At 37.9% G+C, this 17,866-nt stretch overlaps 1 protein-coding gene across 6 annotated transcripts in view; it reads right to left on the bottom strand.

Moving 5' to 3' along the window:
* GRID2 (glutamate ionotropic receptor delta type subunit 2) overlaps positions 1-17,866 on the bottom strand; it is a 727,507-nt gene that overhangs the window by 305,936 nt on the left and 403,705 nt on the right. For all 6 annotated transcript variants that reach the window (XR_008449796.1, XR_008449797.1, XR_008449799.1 and 3 more), the window contains exon 3: positions 3,580-3,864. Coding sequence is in view for 1 of the 6 variants with exons in the window: in XM_009562749.2 (XP_009561044.1) it covers positions 3,580-3,864 (285 nt within the window). In the remaining 5 variants the exon portion in view is untranslated. The remainder of the gene's footprint in view (positions 1-3,579; positions 3,865-17,866) is intronic.

The raw sequence follows: 17,866 nt of genomic DNA, 5'->3' as shown, positions 1-17,866 counted from the left end.
AGATGCAAAGAATGTGGTTTAGCATGGTATTTACCTTGGGTATGAGCCAAATTTTACTGTGGGAAAATTCATTTAAAATACAAAAGACACGTTTTCTTTCACAAAGCAAATTTGTTACCGGAAATAATTTCAGTAAAACAACTAAAGCATTTTGTTATAAATGGTTAAATTAAATCACCATAGAAAAAATTTTTTCAGAAAGGAAATTATTGTAATTCTACTGGTCGCTAGAACGAGTCAGTCTAACAGATTTGTCATGTTTTCTAAACTACAAAAAGATGGTAACAATGGGGAAAAAACAAAGGACTAACACATATCAGAACCTATATTTCTATTACTTCTCAATTGCCGTTTACTGCTATGAAGACATCACTTATTGTTATGATATATGCCTTCAGAAGCAAAGACCACTACATAGGGAAAAAAAAAACACTGTGGCAACAAATTGCTCTGTTTGCACACTTGTCATTTCTGCAGAGTACTGCAGAGAACATACCAATAATCTCTTCCTAACATGATTTTAATTCTAATGCAAGTGTTGATCTCCCACCTTTTTTAATGTTTAATACTAAAATGTTACATTAAAATGTCTCATATTAACTGCTGCAAGCAGTTAAATTGAGCAAAGCTTCCAACCAGAATTTGATTCTAGTTCTGAGAAAATAAATACTACTCCAGCAGATCTTCCTGGGCATAGGACTGGGATCTTCCAGAGGGAATTGCAACCACCCTCAGCTGCGCTGACACTTGGACCAATGGGATGGCTTACCCCTGGAATTCCCCGCCACCTCTGCATCCAGAGTCTTGATTTGTTTACAAAACCAGCACGGAAGCTAACAGTAAGGTTCCTTTCCTCAAGGTCTTCTGGGGTTATCGGGCCAACTCTCTTTTATAAAACCCAAACTGATGCTGGACTTTTTTTTTTTTGTTGTTGTTGTTGTCCAAGTATTTCACATCTATATACCCATCTAAATGAATGTCTTTCTCAAACATCACAGAATCACAGAGTATGTAGAGTTGGATTGGACTCCAGGAGGTCACATAGTCCAAGCTCCTGCTCAAAGAAGGGTGAATACTGAATTCAGACTTCTCCATTCTATAATTTATTAACAAGTAATTCCAGCTCCTCTTTTCAGGCCCTGAATTTCTCTGCCTCTCCCTCTGTGTAAGTCCTTCCTTGGTCAATACAGAACCTGGGAAGAGAAAATGTCCACTGCTAACCATACCGGAAATGCTTTGAGTATATCAATAAAACAGCAGAAAGGGGAGAAAGTGACATAATTTCTTTAGATTTAAAATGAGCTCCTGGCAAGATTGCTCTCAAGGGACTGCTAAGAAAATAATGTTATCACAGGTACAAGGAAAACTACTGCCACAGATCAAAAACTGGCTAAGAGGATTAAGAACAGGCAAAATACTGTGTCAAGCTTAATGATTTCACTTGAAACATGGTAGTGAGGAATTAGAGAAGCATTACAGTACGAGCAACAAGAGGGATTGAAGAGACAGAGAACAACTCTTATGGTAATGGAAATAACAAGAGGTTAAAGATGGTGATCTGAAAATTCCGCTCTCATCTTCCTTATTAAAAGTGGAGCAGGAGATAGTCAATGAAAGTAGCAACATAAAATTTTAAAAAGAAACTGCAGGAGGTAAAAAGAAAATACAGAAATTTCGTGTTGCCATAGGATGAATGTTGAAAAGAAGGATTTAAAACAATTTAAAGAAACATTGTACCATTGCACAGATAATAGCCCTATTCAGATTTGCTTAGTTAACTAAAAACTCGGGTTGCATTTAAAATCTTTCTACTCATGGTATTAGTCACAAACTACGCACACACACTAACAACAACAAGAAAAGACAACGCAACCCCCCATGCCACCAAAACCCCATTGAAAATACCCAAACTCCACAAATGTCTAGAAAGAGGACAGACCGCTCAGCATATACTAAATGTTGACTTTTTTTACACCTTTTCCTGATGTATGTGAAAGTGATCACTGATTAAAGTCACATTACCAATCTGTCTTGGGCAGTATGGCATTACTTGTAGATTACTGAAGTCAGAAAGCCATAGAAGCTGGTAGAAAGAATTAATATCTGCCACTTGTATGTCTGGGTATGATGTGTCACCAAATAAGCTACTGGTCTGAAACGTATTCCTGGCAGGCAGGCATGTGTGTTACATAAGTTGCACCATAATGAGATTCTTACCCAGAACTCAAGGACAAAATGACATGGTGTCTGAACTGCATTCTCAAACTAAAAAATGAAATCATTAATAATGAAATTGAATGATTTCAAACTAGCATTGATGAATATAATTATTAAAAATATTAATTATATTTTTTAGGCATAAGAACTCAAAAATATATGCAAAAAGACGTCCTTTAGCTGGCAAGACTATGATCTTCATAGGTACACTGGTACTTAAATACACAAACTCATAAAACATGAACAAAAATACTCTTCGTTGCAAGGTTTTTGGATGAGTTTTTCTATGTCTATTCCTTATCCTATGGCTGGTGCTTTTAGGTGCTGCTTTGTTATAAATAGCAATTCTCCTATTCATCATTTTCTATCGTTCTAATTTAAGAATTTATTATGTAGCCAGGAAATAAAAATCAATAACACCTGACCTGAATGAATCAGATATTATGCATGGCAAACAGCTGAAGTGAGCATTTTTCCATGACTTAAAGATTTAACTTTGAAATTAAGTTTTAAAACATTCATCCAAAGCAGTCATGATTATTTATGAATAATGGATGCATCTGAAGAAAACAGGTCTGGTTTAAAAGCAATTTTCCATTGAAAAAAGATCACAAAATCAGTTAGATTATACACCTATACTAGAGAAATGTGTCCAGCTGTCCTCTCAGCCATAGAAGATATTTTGTACTCAGCTGAGTCAATGAGTTGGATGGTGCAGTCTTGTGATGCCGCTTCTGGGTCGCACTAACTCTATCACACAACAATCATCAATTCAGCACCCTTCAGAAACATTGAATGAACTCAAAAAAGAAGGAACATTGCCTTCTCCAGTCCCTCCTCCTCAAGTTCTTTGCTCTACAGAAGTTCTGTCTACAAGTTTTACATTTATGAATATTATGAATAGCAGCTCACTCTTGCTGAGGCCTCTGAACTACATTCACCACTGTTTCAGCTTTTGGTCATCAAATATATGCTAACAAACGGGAAAGATTCACCATGCAATAAACAGCTCTACAGAATGTAAAATCTTACCCATTACCTCTTGAATTGCCATAATATATTTCTACAGTCTGAAAAACTAAAACTTGCTAAAAACTCATATGCTTCACAAACACTGGCAGAATAGAAAGCCAGATAAGTTCTCCATCTATCAGCTAACTCTAACAAAGATATTATCAAATAAACCTGTAAATGTTGATGGATTTTAGAAATGGATTTCTCTGAGGTGCTGTGAAATGATGACAGAAACCTAAATGTTTACAAGCAAAACATAATCTATTCGAAGACTATATAGATGTAATGTGACTGCTTTCAACAGAATTATGGATTTGACAAAAATTACCCTGCTAAATAAATACTTACCATAGTCATTATCATAAAAAACAATGAATTTCTGCCAGGCATATTCGGTGATCACCCTCAAGATGACATCATTTAAGTAGACTGGGGGGCGGACGGAGAGTGTGTAGTCATCATTGCGGTTGCTCCTGGTGAGTCCGCAGCCACTTCTTGGCGTTCCTGCTGTTGAGCGCTGGATGAAGAGGTGAGGGATGTGCATGGCATCTGCCAGTGACTGCAGGGATCCTGCTGATGTGCAGCCAATGGAGCTGACAAGGGCCAGGATGCCTTGGTTCATCAGGTCACAGGCTGTAAGAGAACACAGTGAGAAAACGGTGTTCAGTGCATAGAGCCTATATTGCTGTTGAGATGCAGACACTGGGAACTGAAACACAACAGGTCCAATCAAGTGAAATATGGATAAAATTTTGCACATTGAGTAAGTCAGGGCTAAAATTCATTAAAATCATGAAGCTTCTCTATTCATTTGGAGCCGTCTTTTGGTGTGAGCTGCAAGACTGCCCTGTCCACCTTGCCCAGCAATGAATTACCCCTTGAAAATGAGATCCACCCTTGGGCCTTCTAAGGAGCACTAAGAATTGATTCCGGCTACTGGATTAACATGACCATCCAAGCAGAGAAGCACTCTTCAAAGTCTAGCGTAACAGCTCCATGAATAGGGTCTTTGCATTATATGGAGAAAACTGGAAGAAATAACAGCTCAGGCTTGCTGTCAGCTTTTGAAAACAACAGAATATGACAATATGTACATTATCTTGTCCAAGCAAAATCTGAGTTGCTTTTTGGTTTTAAGAGATGCATGCAACAATGCTATGCAACGTCCCTTTTCTTTTTTTTTTTTTATTTTAAATAAAACCTAAAAAAACCTCTAGTCTTATGAACAGCAAAATGTTTTTAAAATTCAGTAAACGGTTCACATACATGTATTCTCCTCACTCCTATATAGAACGGTATGTAATTGTTTATGAAAAAAATAACACCTTGTAAGTAATGGTCCTATTAGTAAGGGCTGAGTTACAGCAGACATTTTAAAGTACAATACCGATGACATTCACATTAATACCAAAGGTGTTTATCGTGATTAATGTTAATGCAATCAATAAATATCAAAAGAATTAATAATGATTAGGTCTGTAATTCTGAAGTATTACCCTGTGAAATAAAGCAGAGTGGAGTGTTTATACTGGGTTTCTAACATACCTGAGAGCTTGAATGAGGAAACAACACAACCTTGTAGCATAATTCCCCAGAACTTATGCAAGGCTAAACTTTGAAATACTGAATTTGCCACCAGCAAAGCTACATATGCAGTTAACCTGCATTTACACATATATTTTGGTAATGGGATGGTAAAGAATAATATATATTTACATATGAAGATCTAATACTTACTTGCAATTACTTATTTTGCGGGAATATTCTGCACACAGAACAGGTGTAGGCAAAACCAAGAAACCCACATATGAGAATATATTTCCCCAAAAATACAAAACCATATTTTAGCACCAGACCTGTTATCTCCTATCATATGTCTCTTACTCACAGCGAGCAATGTTTTAGTTCGCAATCACCTGTTGATATCAATGGGAACATTCACAACGTGAGGAATGGAGATCCACATTCAGGCTCACGTGTAGATTTTTGTAGCCAACGACCAGCACTGGCGATCATGAATAGTGAGAATCAGCCTCTCACAAAGCCAGTGCACTATTCTTGCACTGTTAACGTCCTTCATCCAGAGGGACCTGGATAATCTGGAGAAGTGGGCCTGTGTGAACCTCATGAGGTTCAACAAGGCCAAGTGCGAGGCCCTACACCTGGGTCAGGGCAATCCCAGATTTCAATACAGGATGGGGGACAACATGATTGAGACCAGCCTTGCAGAGAAGGACTTGGGGGTGCTGGCTGATAACACCTTGACATGAGCCGGCAATGTGTGCTGGCAGCCCAGAAGGCCAACCGTATCCTGGGCTGCATCAAAAGAAGCATGGCCAGCAGGTCAAGGGAGGTGATTCTGCCCCTCTATTCCTCTCCTGTGAGACCCCACCTGGAATACTGTGTCTAGCTCTGGAATCTCCAACATAAGAAGGATAAGGAACTGTTGGAACAGGTCCAGAGGAGGGCTACAAAGATGATCAGAGGGCTGGAGAACCTCTGCTACAAGCTGAGAGAGTTGGGGTTGTTCAGCTCAGAGAAGAGAAGACTCCGAGGAGATCTTACAGTGACCTTCCAGTACCTGAAGGGTGCCTACAAGAAAACTGGGGAGGGACTTTTTACAAGGGCATGGAGTGGTAGGACTAAGGAGAATGCCTTTATATCGGAGGGGGAAAGATCTAGACTAGACACTGGGAAGAAATTCTTCATGATGGTGAGGCACTGGAACAAGTTCATGGATGCCCGCTTGTTAGAAGTATTCAAGGTCAGGTTGGATGGGGCCTTGAGCAACCTGGTCTAGGGAGGTGTCCCTGACCATTTAAAGGGGGTTGGGATTGGATGATCTTTAAGGTCCCTTCGAACTCAAACCTTTCTTTGATTCTATGAACATACAGAGAACTGGAACGTGTTGTGGGGAATTCCCAGGGCATATTGATGCTGAGGCTCTGTCCAATGGGAACACTGTTGAATTTCTTCATGCAGATAAATATGGGAGGGCGAGTGTTCCCACAGAGAAGTTTCAAAATGTTTTGGCTTAGGATAAAATGTTCCTCCTCTATATGCTCTGAATATAGCTCAGCTTTCGGGTCAGCTCCTGGCCGTCAGGTTAAAGGTAATACACTTTTTAATAAACACAAACATCCTTTTTTAGAAAAGTACCAAATATCATTGGTAATTAGACAAAAAAAAAAATCAGTATCTCACAAGTTTCTAATATTCAGGACATTTCAAAACAATCTTATTAGTATTCATCTTTTATGTTCCTTGTTACATTCTTCATCGTCACTTTCAACAAAGATAAAAGGGTTGTCAAGTTATCTTTTTAGGGAGATGTTGAATCTCATTTTTGATATGGATCTCCTGCATCCTGTACGGCAATATGTAGGTTGCATATCCCAGTGAGAATGCTACTGCTTGAGAAAAACTGCTGTTACTGATATATTGGTGTACCCATGAATAAATACCAGGAGCTATCTTTATGTCAGCAGATATCTTTACTGTTAGATATCAACAGGTGAATAAAATTGATGTTAGCATTTGCAAAAGCCTGCTTTTAATTCAACAAAAATTTAAGTCTACATGGCCCTGATGCTACCCATTCAAATAAAATACGTAGTGCGGCCCTCCAGTCTCTCAAACATGACTTTTAAAAATACAGCAGCCAAACCGCATTACAGAAGTTGCTGAAAAATCCCTAAATTTCTAGGCACACTTTCAGACTGAGAATAAGCAGTACACTCCCTGTAATGCTATGAAGTGAGAAACGTACTTTTCGTGACTATTGCTATTGAAACATGAAAGAGAAGAAAACAGCATGGAACATTTAAGCTCCACAGGGCCGAATGCTAATACTGGCAAACAAACTGAATAAAGGATTAAAATCTTCTCTCTTGACACTGCACAACATTTGTTACAATAGCCTCAGGAGTGAAGTCGCCCATGTGGCTCTTTCTTCCACAATACGCATATGAAAATTGTGTGTGCTGGATTGGGGAAATACGCACTTAATTATGCTCGCAAATGGACCTTATTCCTGTACTCTTAGAGACTATTTAATACACAGAGAGTTAGCTGCTGGAGAAAGGGCTGTTATCTCAGAGGAAGGCTTTTTCTAGAAAATGAGTGCATGAGTTTCAGAGTTTGCCTTTGAATCAGTCTGATGGGATGTTTCCATGAACCAAAATATAATTTCTACAATACATACAAAGTAAAGCCCATACAATATGTCAAAATATCATGTACAATATTAATATATTCCTTAGCCAAGCATAACTTCTGCAGATGAGTTGATTGGTAAAAAGCATAAGACTGAGGTCTACACATTTTCTTAATCCTTTTTTACTCTCACAAGCAAAAGCTGTATTAAGTACTTTTCCTAGTGATCCAAATCTTTCAACTGTATCTTATAAATGAAATAAAAGCTCTAGTTCAAATATATTTGAAATCCTGGTTGCATTCAATTCTTGAGCCTGAAATAGTGAAGTTATATTTTGTTCTATTTACGTTAAAACAGTCCACACACACACACACACACACACACACACATATATATATAAGGACTTAAATGCTATCTTGCCATTCAAAACTCTGCTGCAATTTAATTTACTATGATCTTCTTAGAGATTGCATTTCCAAGGTGGTATTTAGTCTACTGACAATACGATCAAGGAATATTAGTTTGCCATCAACTAGCGAAAGAAAAATATTGCTGTGTCTCTTAAGACCTCAGTCAGGGCAGAAGAAATGTCAAATTCAAATGGACTTGTACACAGCTCCATGGCAAGTTTAAGAAAGAAGGAACAGAAAATTAGTAAACAGTGTTATAAAGCGCTACTGCTCTATACCATACGTTATCTTTAAATGTAAGTTGTCCAGACATTAATTTGGCCCTCATAACCACCAGACAGCAGATGCTATTAAAAACTGAATCTTCATCAGATAAAGGAAGAAAACTGATCATAGAATGTAAACATGGCATAGACAGAACATCAAGAACGTCTATAAAATAAGATAATTTAAAACATTTCTCCACTGTAGATATATATAGCACTTACAGCACATAGGACGTCTAGCACACACTGGCACACACTCAGCATTACATTCATCTCTTCAGCTTATCTTGTTTTTCTCCAAATGCGAAGTTACTGAATTTTCAATACTGGTGGGCCGATCGCCAGTAACAAAAAAAAGTGATCTTCTAGAGTAAAATCTCTTCTAAGTTAGTTTGGCACAGCATATAAGGAAAATTTATAATCTAATTTCATGTTCAGTATGCTATTTTTTTAAATAAAGACCATAGCCAAAGCAATTTTAAATAAATAATTTACATCTAGGCTATCAGCTTGTATAATCACTTCCAGCAAAGCACAAATTAAATGGCTGTGGTTACAAATGTGTCTTAAAATGCATTCTCTGTAAAATGGAAAAAATAGCAGTCCTTAAATAACTACTAGAAATCTATAAATAAGAGATGGTTTAAAATTAGATGCAGGAATAAATAAGAAGCACCAAAAAAACTGACTACTGAGATTTAACTATTGTTCAAAATGTGAACAATTCCTTACTTATTTCTCCTTTTTTTCCTGATAATAAATCACAATAAATCACCCTCATACAGCATAAACAAGCCAAATTAAAAAAAAAAAAAAACACAAAACGTATAAGATCTCTGGAGACTGATTTTGAGTCTAATTTTGCTCCAATTTAAATTACTGGCTAAGCAAAGTCAAACAAAAGCCTTTACACAGAAACTTTGTTTATCTTTTTCCTCTCTTTTGGGGTCTGTACAATTCGCCACCAGACGGATCACAGGTTCCCTAGAAGGATACTCAAATTTGTTCTCCAAACCAACAAAATAGCCAGGAATCTACAATCTAGTCAAAGGCCAGGAAGAAAAGTCTAATCCATAACAGCTTCAGGTTTTCTCCATACATTAGCCATGAAGAGAGTATTTACAGATTTATTTATGCATTCTGGAAATTCATCTTCCCCTTCATCACACTGTTTGTCTTGATCCACATCCAAATCAGGATAAACAACTGATTCAAGGAGCAAAACACAACATCAGGAGACTTGAGCACCTATAAATATATATTAGGCAACCAGAACTTCTATGTAGCCTCGAAAATATAAGCTATTATTTCTTGTTTACTTTGAGAAAAATAACGTGCTGCTTGCTGCTCCTCAAATCCTTTCTTAGTTTCAGGATGCTGATGAAGGCTGAGAGACCGCAGCATGCAAATTCCCTATTGCAAAGTGTAAGGAATAAAGCTAAAGTCTGTATTTCTTTCACTGAGATGTTCTGCTCCTTCCTCATTAAGTGGCTATGCTAAGTGCAAGACAGGTTTTTTTTTTTTTTTGTCTTTGTCACCTTTAAATAACAGTCCCAAAACATTCATTAATACCTTGAAGAATTATAATGTAGTCACGTGGAAAAAAACCATGAAAACTTACAAGAAGTTTAAACAGATAAACTACAGGTCTTATTGTTTGGTGTTCATAATCTCAGAGGCGAGAAGTAAGGATAAAACGTGATTATGAGATCCATGATCAAGCGAGATTGGCATCAAATTTTCAATAAATCTTTTTAGTCACTTTTGGATAGACATTCTGCTCTAGTAAATTATCTTTCCTTCATAACACAATGGTTCATCCCAGACTTTGAAGTGAATTATTTCAAGATGAGTGACAGCATATTTTTAATATATCATGAAAACTATTCAAAAGGAAATAAGGGTAAGTTGGAGGGAAAGAAATATTATTTACTGGATTTTAAAGAATAATCTCTTCTGCAGTGCAGATAACGGAGTCTATCCTGTTCCTTTTCCTGATAAGGTTACGGAAAGGCACTTCATTTACATGTTCCCTGTAAATATTATCCAATCTCCTCCTAGCCTCCACTACATTTTACACAACTTGGACTGCTAACAGTAGTTTAAAACCACTTGTAATTAACTTTGAAGGGATTTTGAGTTGTCCTGACTGTAAAACAAACTTGTGTTTGGGTCTTAACAGCTCTGCCTCATAACCCTTGGAATTTCTTTCTTTGGGGAAAAATAATCCAAACTTCTGATAGCTAAGAGTAAAACATAATACCAGAGAGCATATGTGCATCTCTGTAGTTCAAGACACCACAACTACTTTTGGATTTTTCTACTGAAAAGCATTTTGTGAGAGTCTTTTCTGGGTCAGATTTCTTCCTGCATACAGGCTTTGCTGATTATGCTAACGTTAAATCCATCATATAAAAATTTATTAATTCATCTGAGCCTTGCAAAAATAAACTGGAAGTCTCTCAAGTTTGGAGGAAGGCAAGATTTATATAAGAAGGGTATTTTGACCCTCTTGGAGGGTGCAATGGGCAAGCCTGAAAGAAACCCAGTTTGCAGAATCTGCCAAATGGAAGGCTCTGCAAGTTCTCTTTTAGGACAAAGTCCAGATTTATTTATTTTTTTTCTGCAAGCCAACCTGCAGCTCTTCTGTTCAGTTCTACAGAGCTAGACAGAGGGCACATGTCTTGCCGGTTTAGCACATCAGGTAGAGAAACAGCAAGTGTATCTTTCTATATTTTTCGAATCTCATTTCACCTGGTATTCCAGAATTGCACACGGGCTTTATGTCAGAGGAGTGATGGTTCCTAGACTTTTAAGAAGCCTGAAGTGCATTGAAAAATATTGTAAAAGCCCCAGCATTTATAAAATGTTATATGACCACAAATCCTCAGCTGATGATAGCTTTAGCTGCCATCTCCTCTAGCATATGGACATATGTGTACTCCCCAAAAAGTGCCATAGTTTTTCAGGATGCCTATGGTTGAGGAGTAAAAAGAGGCTGTAGCCCTGACAGACCTGGAAAGGGGAGACTGTGCCAATCAGTACTCTTATAGAAAAGTTCAATACGAGTGCCAATGGCTAAGGAGACACACAGAAAGAAGGAGGTTGTATCCATTAAATCCATAGCAGTGACATTCATTGGAGAAAGAGATAGAGACACATCACAAAACTGACCTCTAGGATCTGCAAAATTAATGTAGCCTATTGGAAAAATCAAGTAATGCAAGGAAACGTGGTCCTAGATTTCAATAATGACTCCAAAATCCTCTTTTTTTTTTTGTGCTGATCCCTCACTGCCACAAGCCAAATCTCACCCACTGCCAGCATTCCTGCTCAAAATGTTGCATGAGCAATTTCCATTCATCCATTCAGCAAAATGAAAACTTGTTATTTCATGTGTAATCATTGGTAGATTACACTTGATTATCTATTTAATGATGAAGCATATATTACTTTAGTCTACTGTACAGCCCTCTATCCCTCCATCCCTTACTTCATCCTTGCCTTTGCACTTTTAGTTTTTCTAGCCAGCACTCTTTGAGAAGTTATTAAGCAACTCAGTGTCTGATATCCTTTTTAACAGCTAGCCTGCCTGCTACAGATCAGCAACTATACAGAAACAAAAAGGCTGAGACTTAAAGCAGCTTGATATAAAATTAAAGATAGAATTTTATCAAAAGATAACATCCTGATTAAATCATAGGGATTTATTCTAGTTTTGTGCTCTCTGAAAGTCTGTGCAGAAGCGTTGGAGGGAAAAACAATAACAATAAAACCTGTTTAAACATTGAGCGTTAATAATTCTCATTTTATGGACTTGCTCAAAACAAGCCAGGGCAACAGTCTGTTTAAGAGAATAAAACACTGAACTTAATGTAATTTGACAAAAATTACAGTTTCCTTGCCACCTATCAATCAGGCAATTTTCCCTTCCAGCCTTTCTACGTTAGATCTAACCTTACTGTCCTATCTGCTTTTTCTTCACCTGAGCATTGCAAAACATTGGCTTTCATTTTCCCATTGCCTATTCAGCCTCCCTCCCTAGGACTGGCTCTAGCCAGGCAAAGCAACTTGCCCTCCCTTTTCACGTTTCCTCCTCGATCTCTTCTTTTTCACTTCACTCTCCCCCCTCCCCCCATTTACTTCACCCCATCTCCTCTACTGTCAAGAAACAACAAGATCTAGATGATTTGGCATCGGACTGAGAATCTGAAGGTTCATATCCTAGTCGCATTTCTGCCATAACTTTGTCGCATTACTGATTTTGGATAAATAACTGGATTTCTATTATGCTTTGATACTTTAGCACCTTTGTAAAATACTTCTGCATGATCTAAATACAAAAGATTTTTATATTTGCGTTCCCCCTCAACCTTTTTTCCCAAGATTAGAGGACCTATTCCTTAACATAATTCACATTGCTAGAAGGTCCTTTACATCCCCTCTATTTCTAAATGCTCACATTCCATGGCTCCCCTTTCTTGCCCAATCTATTAGCATGGAGACAACAAGCTCTGCTGAAGAGATGCAGTGCGAAGCACAATACCACAACCTAATCCAGGGCAGACAAAAGAACACACAGCTGGTAGCATTAGTTTAATTGGAAGCCCTACAATGGAAAGAGCTGCCTGCACTGCCCTGGATGAGCTTGGCATTATCCCAAGCAGAGATATTACTGAACAATACTGCTCAAAATAAGACCATCCCCCAAACCAAAATAAATCAGTGAAGAGCAATCTGGGAGAGCTTTCTTTCCATCGCTGCAAACAGCAAATGTTCAGGGAATGTTCTGCTAAGAGGACAGTAGAGCAACTTGTGGTTTTTTTTGGTTTTTTTTATGTGGCATTGTAGAGAGAGAAGCATTTTCATAAGCCAAAAAAAGGTGCAACAATTTAATTATTATTTTTAGGGGGAAAAAAGAGGCAATTCTACTAGAGAAGTGAATAGAACAGAATAATTTGAAGAGCAAACAATACTAAGGCCAGATCTATGCCATGAAAGAGGGAAATAGATTCTACATCAGTATAAAATAGCTTTGTACAAGAATAAAAAGGAAGCAAGGAAGACAGTACATCAGTTGCAAAAAACACATGGGGGTGAAAAAAATGAAAAGTCTGTAAGAGTTCAGAACATCAGTTCCATTAGCAACTTCCCCACTCAAGAAAACCTTAGACAAGTCAAAACAACTATCACCATTATTATTTGCTAAGAATAGATATTGTGCTTATTTCACTGACACACAGAATAACAATCCTGACAAGAATAAAAATATCAACTACCTTTTATAGAACACTTATTTGTGGCATCTTCATCTCTATTTCACAGAAGAAAAGAAAAAAAAAAAAAAACAGATGTGCCAAGGAGAATTACTTACCCAAGGTCAGAAAGCAAAGCAAGAAAACTGTTTTCCATGCCAAGTTAAAACATGCACAAAGCCTGAAAACCAAGTCTTTTGTTGAAGCTTTTCATTGTTTGTTTTGTGCATTAGCGTGCAATTGAAAGCATTTCATGTTCTGAGCCCAATATAACTAAGCTTTACGAAGACGAAAGATTTGAAAGGCAAGGTGATGTGGCCTATAACAAAGGGATTAAGTGACAAAGAGTTCGAGATGCATAGTGACCCAGAGAAAGAACTCTGTTGATTATGAGAGGTGGTGGGCATGTGTCACAATATTGAGACACTGGTATGTACGTAATACGGAGTGAATGAGGTAAATAAAAGCAGAGCTGTAGGTGGGAGACTAAATCTTGGTGGATAAGGCAAAATGCCAGCAGACATAAGGAATGTATTAGAAGAAGTAGTAGTATTCAATAAATGAATAATCGTTTCACAAGGCAAATTACAGGTACAAATTACTGAAGGGAAATCATAAAGCACTGAGGCGAGGTGAGATGGAAAACATGCATGGAAAACTCACTTCCTGGAGAATAAACATTCTTGATGAGGCATTTTGGATCAAGGCATATAATTCTATCAGATTAGGTATCTGGTAGCAGCAATAGAGGAACCCAGCATCATAGCTTGTATTACTTTGAAGCACCTTCAACACACTTTCATGTCTGACGTGCAGCGCGATTGCTTCTAACAACCCCAGAAAGCTAAATATTCACTAACATCACATAAGATGGTGAAACCCAGAACAACACATTTAAAAAAAACTAGTACTAGTAGAAAGCATGGGGACAGCAAAAAAAGGAGAACCCATAGTTTTTTTGCAATGAACAACAATAAAGGAATGTGAAGAGTAAAGGGATTTAATCACAGCTCTGAGGTCACAGAGAAGGATGTTAAATATTATCCAATAAGTGATAAGGCAGTAAGATTTGCAAACGGGAAGTAAAAAAATCCACCTAGACATCAAGGAGGAGGATGCGGGTTGCTGCGATGTGAGCATAAATACAGCAAGGAGGCCAGTGACAGTGGTACTGTAACAGCTGAAGTGGTAGATGGCCAACGCATTGACAAACGTGTCAGTTAAAAGGGCACGCAGGAAAAAACAGCTTGGTGCATGATAGAGACAAAGCAACAGCAGGACTTGGCAGCAGCCTCAGCGTGTGAAGAAAAGGAAAGAGAAGACAAAATGTGCCTAAGTTTGAGAGCCTATTTTTGCTTTCTTACTCCAGGAATAATAATGGTGCAGTGTTCCTTTGGTGCCAGTTGCAACCTTTTATTGAGATTGCTTTGCCTTTAATGATTGCAAGAGATGCCAGGAAAAGAAGGTAATACAGCTTTTCTCTTGACTTTTTTCCAATGTCACAAAAAAAAAAAAAAGAAATTTGCTTAACTCTGAAATGGAAAATATATATTTTTCAATGAGGAGAATTTGGATAACACTAAACACTTAACCTTAATAGGAAGCAGCAGTTGTTCTAAACTATGCACACCATGGCAAAAAATGGACTGCCATGAGATATAAAACCCATCTCTGGCAATGAAGAGACATGTCCAAAGAAATACGTACCCAAACAATAAGAAATCAATTGACTCAGATCCTATTTTGAATCCAGGGCAAAGCTTCCCTTTGCCTATAAGTCACATTTTAGAGTTGTATTTCTCCCTGATAAACACAAAACCATGTGGAGAGGAAACCGCAAGCAGTCTCAGCTTCCAATACTGGAGCAGAAGTAGTTTTCCACAGCCTATGCAGCACAAGCCAGCAGTGTCACGTGCAGGAACACCTCATGGTGTGAAGCAGTTGAACTCGCTTGCTTTTCCCTCAAATGGAAGTTGCAATTCTCTTCCTAGCTCTCTTAAAAATTGTAATTGCTATTGGTTCTAAGCAGCAGTGCTCACTGCATACTTCAGATGCTAGTAACTTCATTCCAGTCCTTAAACTTGTGGGTACAGCATTTCACGTATTAACTGACATGATTTTCTCTCCTTTCTGCAAGTCTTTTCATGAGACATGCTGCCACAATAATTCTGTAAAACAGAAGCATTGACTCCACTACAGTATTCTGCCTATCTGCCACATTAACTCATTTTGTATTGGTAGCACCTCATGAGGTTCAAGTGAGTTGGCCCATTGCTACTGGATGTGAATCAGGAACCAGGCTTCTTTGAGTATATTGAGAGCTCTTCACTGTGGACTGCAAATAGCATCATTCTCTTCAGCTTGCTTTTTCTACTCCACTTCACAGAGGAGTCACAAAACTCCGGAATATTTGCTTCAGATGTCAAGTGCCTCTGGGGCATCATACCTGTGTGTTTAGCTCCAGTACTGAGCTCTGCACCCATGTGGAAAAAAGGGCTCACCATCATTTAGCTTGCATAGCTTGCAGGGATGCCCTGAAACTGGCACAAAACCATAGTACTACTTACCACTGTTTGATCAGAAGTACTACAGATATCATGCCGCAGGACAACAAAGAGGCAAAGATGATAAAAGAACTGACATAAATAGTATTTTTTTTTCATTCAGACATGTCCAATACTTTATGAAAGTAAGTATAGTTACTCCCATTTTACCACAATATCTGAAGTATAAAACAGATTAAAAAGCACATCTGAAAAGCTGGACTTCTAAAACACGTCTGTCCTCCTGCCTAGTACTTAGGTAAGCAGTGAAAGGCAGATCTATATATATGTAAGTGGCATTTTAATGCCTAAGTCTGCTGTTTAAATCCAGCACAATAGAAAAAATGCTGAAGATTCAAAACCGTTTCTTTAGGACTGAGGAAAGCACAATTTTCTCAGTAACATGAGCACTGGCAAGGGTGTTGCAGTAATGCCTACATGGTCTTTCTGCCATTGGGCTGGTCTGATCAAAAGAAAGACACTGCCTACCATTGCCACCACATCTCATTAGTGTGCTGCAAGAGGCGTTCCATGGAAAAAAAGGAAGAAGGTCAGTTTTCAGAAATTTAATTACAGCTGAGGGGCTGCCAAGAGTAAATAATTTCAAAATGCATTGTAACACATGAGTTTGCATAATTCTAGCACATTATTCCATCACCTATTAGTCCATTTCTGCAGAACTTTTTATAAAGAAGGAAGCTTAAGCTCAGGAAATAGCCCTCATCTCATTCTACTAGGTTTGAAAGGTGTGAAGTTGCCTGACCTCTCCAAGAGTTATGCCTGATCTTTGCCCATAAATTAGCAGGGACACATTTGTGTCATTTCTCAAGTTCCAAACAATTAATTATTTTCTATTGTTAGCAAAGAATTTCAGGCGGCTATATACTAAGACAGTGTTAGCCTGCATTTTTCCCCTCCCTCACCCGTGATGCTTTTGATACCAGCTTGTTTTTAACAGAAATGTAGTTGATACACCAGAATTTTTTTTTGGAAATCAGATGCAAGCTTCTTTTTATTTGGTATGTCTCCAGAACCCATACAAACAAATATGTATGTATACATAGAAAAATATCATATGGATGTCTCCTACTTCTACCTGTGCACAGCAACGTTCTGAAACAAGCTGCATGGGCCAACTACAAAACTAAGTGAAAAATGATAGGCTTAACTTTTAGAGTCTGCATCATTTATGAAAGCTGCCTGCATTTCTAAGCCTTAAGTCATCCAACCACAGACGAAGCCTAAGGTCAGTCTTTTGTAAAGCTTCAATTAACACAGGCACACATTTGGTATTAGTGCAACAGATGACCCAAAATTCAGTAATTTTGTCCCCACAGCAGAAAATGAAAGCCTTTTCTAGCCTGAAATTGACATTTGAATTAATGCAGCTTTCGTTCCTTGTTATTTTATATGAAGGCAGAGAAGCGATGTAAAATTCGACAGAATAAGATGATTTGCACAGAATTTTGAAACACATATAAGGATTGCCAAGTTACCACTCTTCCCAAAGTAAGAAATAAAAGGGAAAACAGAGCAAGGAAGAAAAAGAAAAGAATCCTCTTAGTCTCAATGTCACTGCCATTTCTAGGCCCAAATCCAAATCATATTAAGATCTAGGGATGTTAAATAAAGAATGGCAAAGAGTTAGTCTAACATCTTCATGCTTCTCTAAAAATTGAAAAACCAGAAACTGGTAGAATATTTAAGACAGGAAAAAAAAACCCTCTAACGATAAACCCACCCAGCCCTGTTCTCAGACTTTATCTGTTTGCAAAATAAGGACACGGTCCTGCAAATCACTAAGAAGCCCTGCTTTAAACAGCTTTCCTATGATTCAACAGCCTCAACAGTTTCTTCCACTAAGAAATGCTTTTCTTTCCTCTCATCTCACATTTTTTGGACTGCTTGGCACCAATCAACACTTAAGGCATCCCAAGATTCTGAGGTTTTAGTGGCAATCTAAAATTGTGATTATAACTAAAAGTAAAGTCCTCTATGTGAACTC

Source organism: Cuculus canorus, chromosome 4 (assembly GCF_017976375.1).
Source record: "Cuculus canorus isolate bCucCan1 chromosome 4, bCucCan1.pri, whole genome shotgun sequence".
Taxonomy (NCBI): Eukaryota; Metazoa; Chordata; class Aves; order Cuculiformes; family Cuculidae; genus Cuculus; species Cuculus canorus.
The sequence above is the reverse complement of the archived record's forward strand: the minus strand, read 5'-3'. Positions and strand labels throughout refer to the sequence as shown.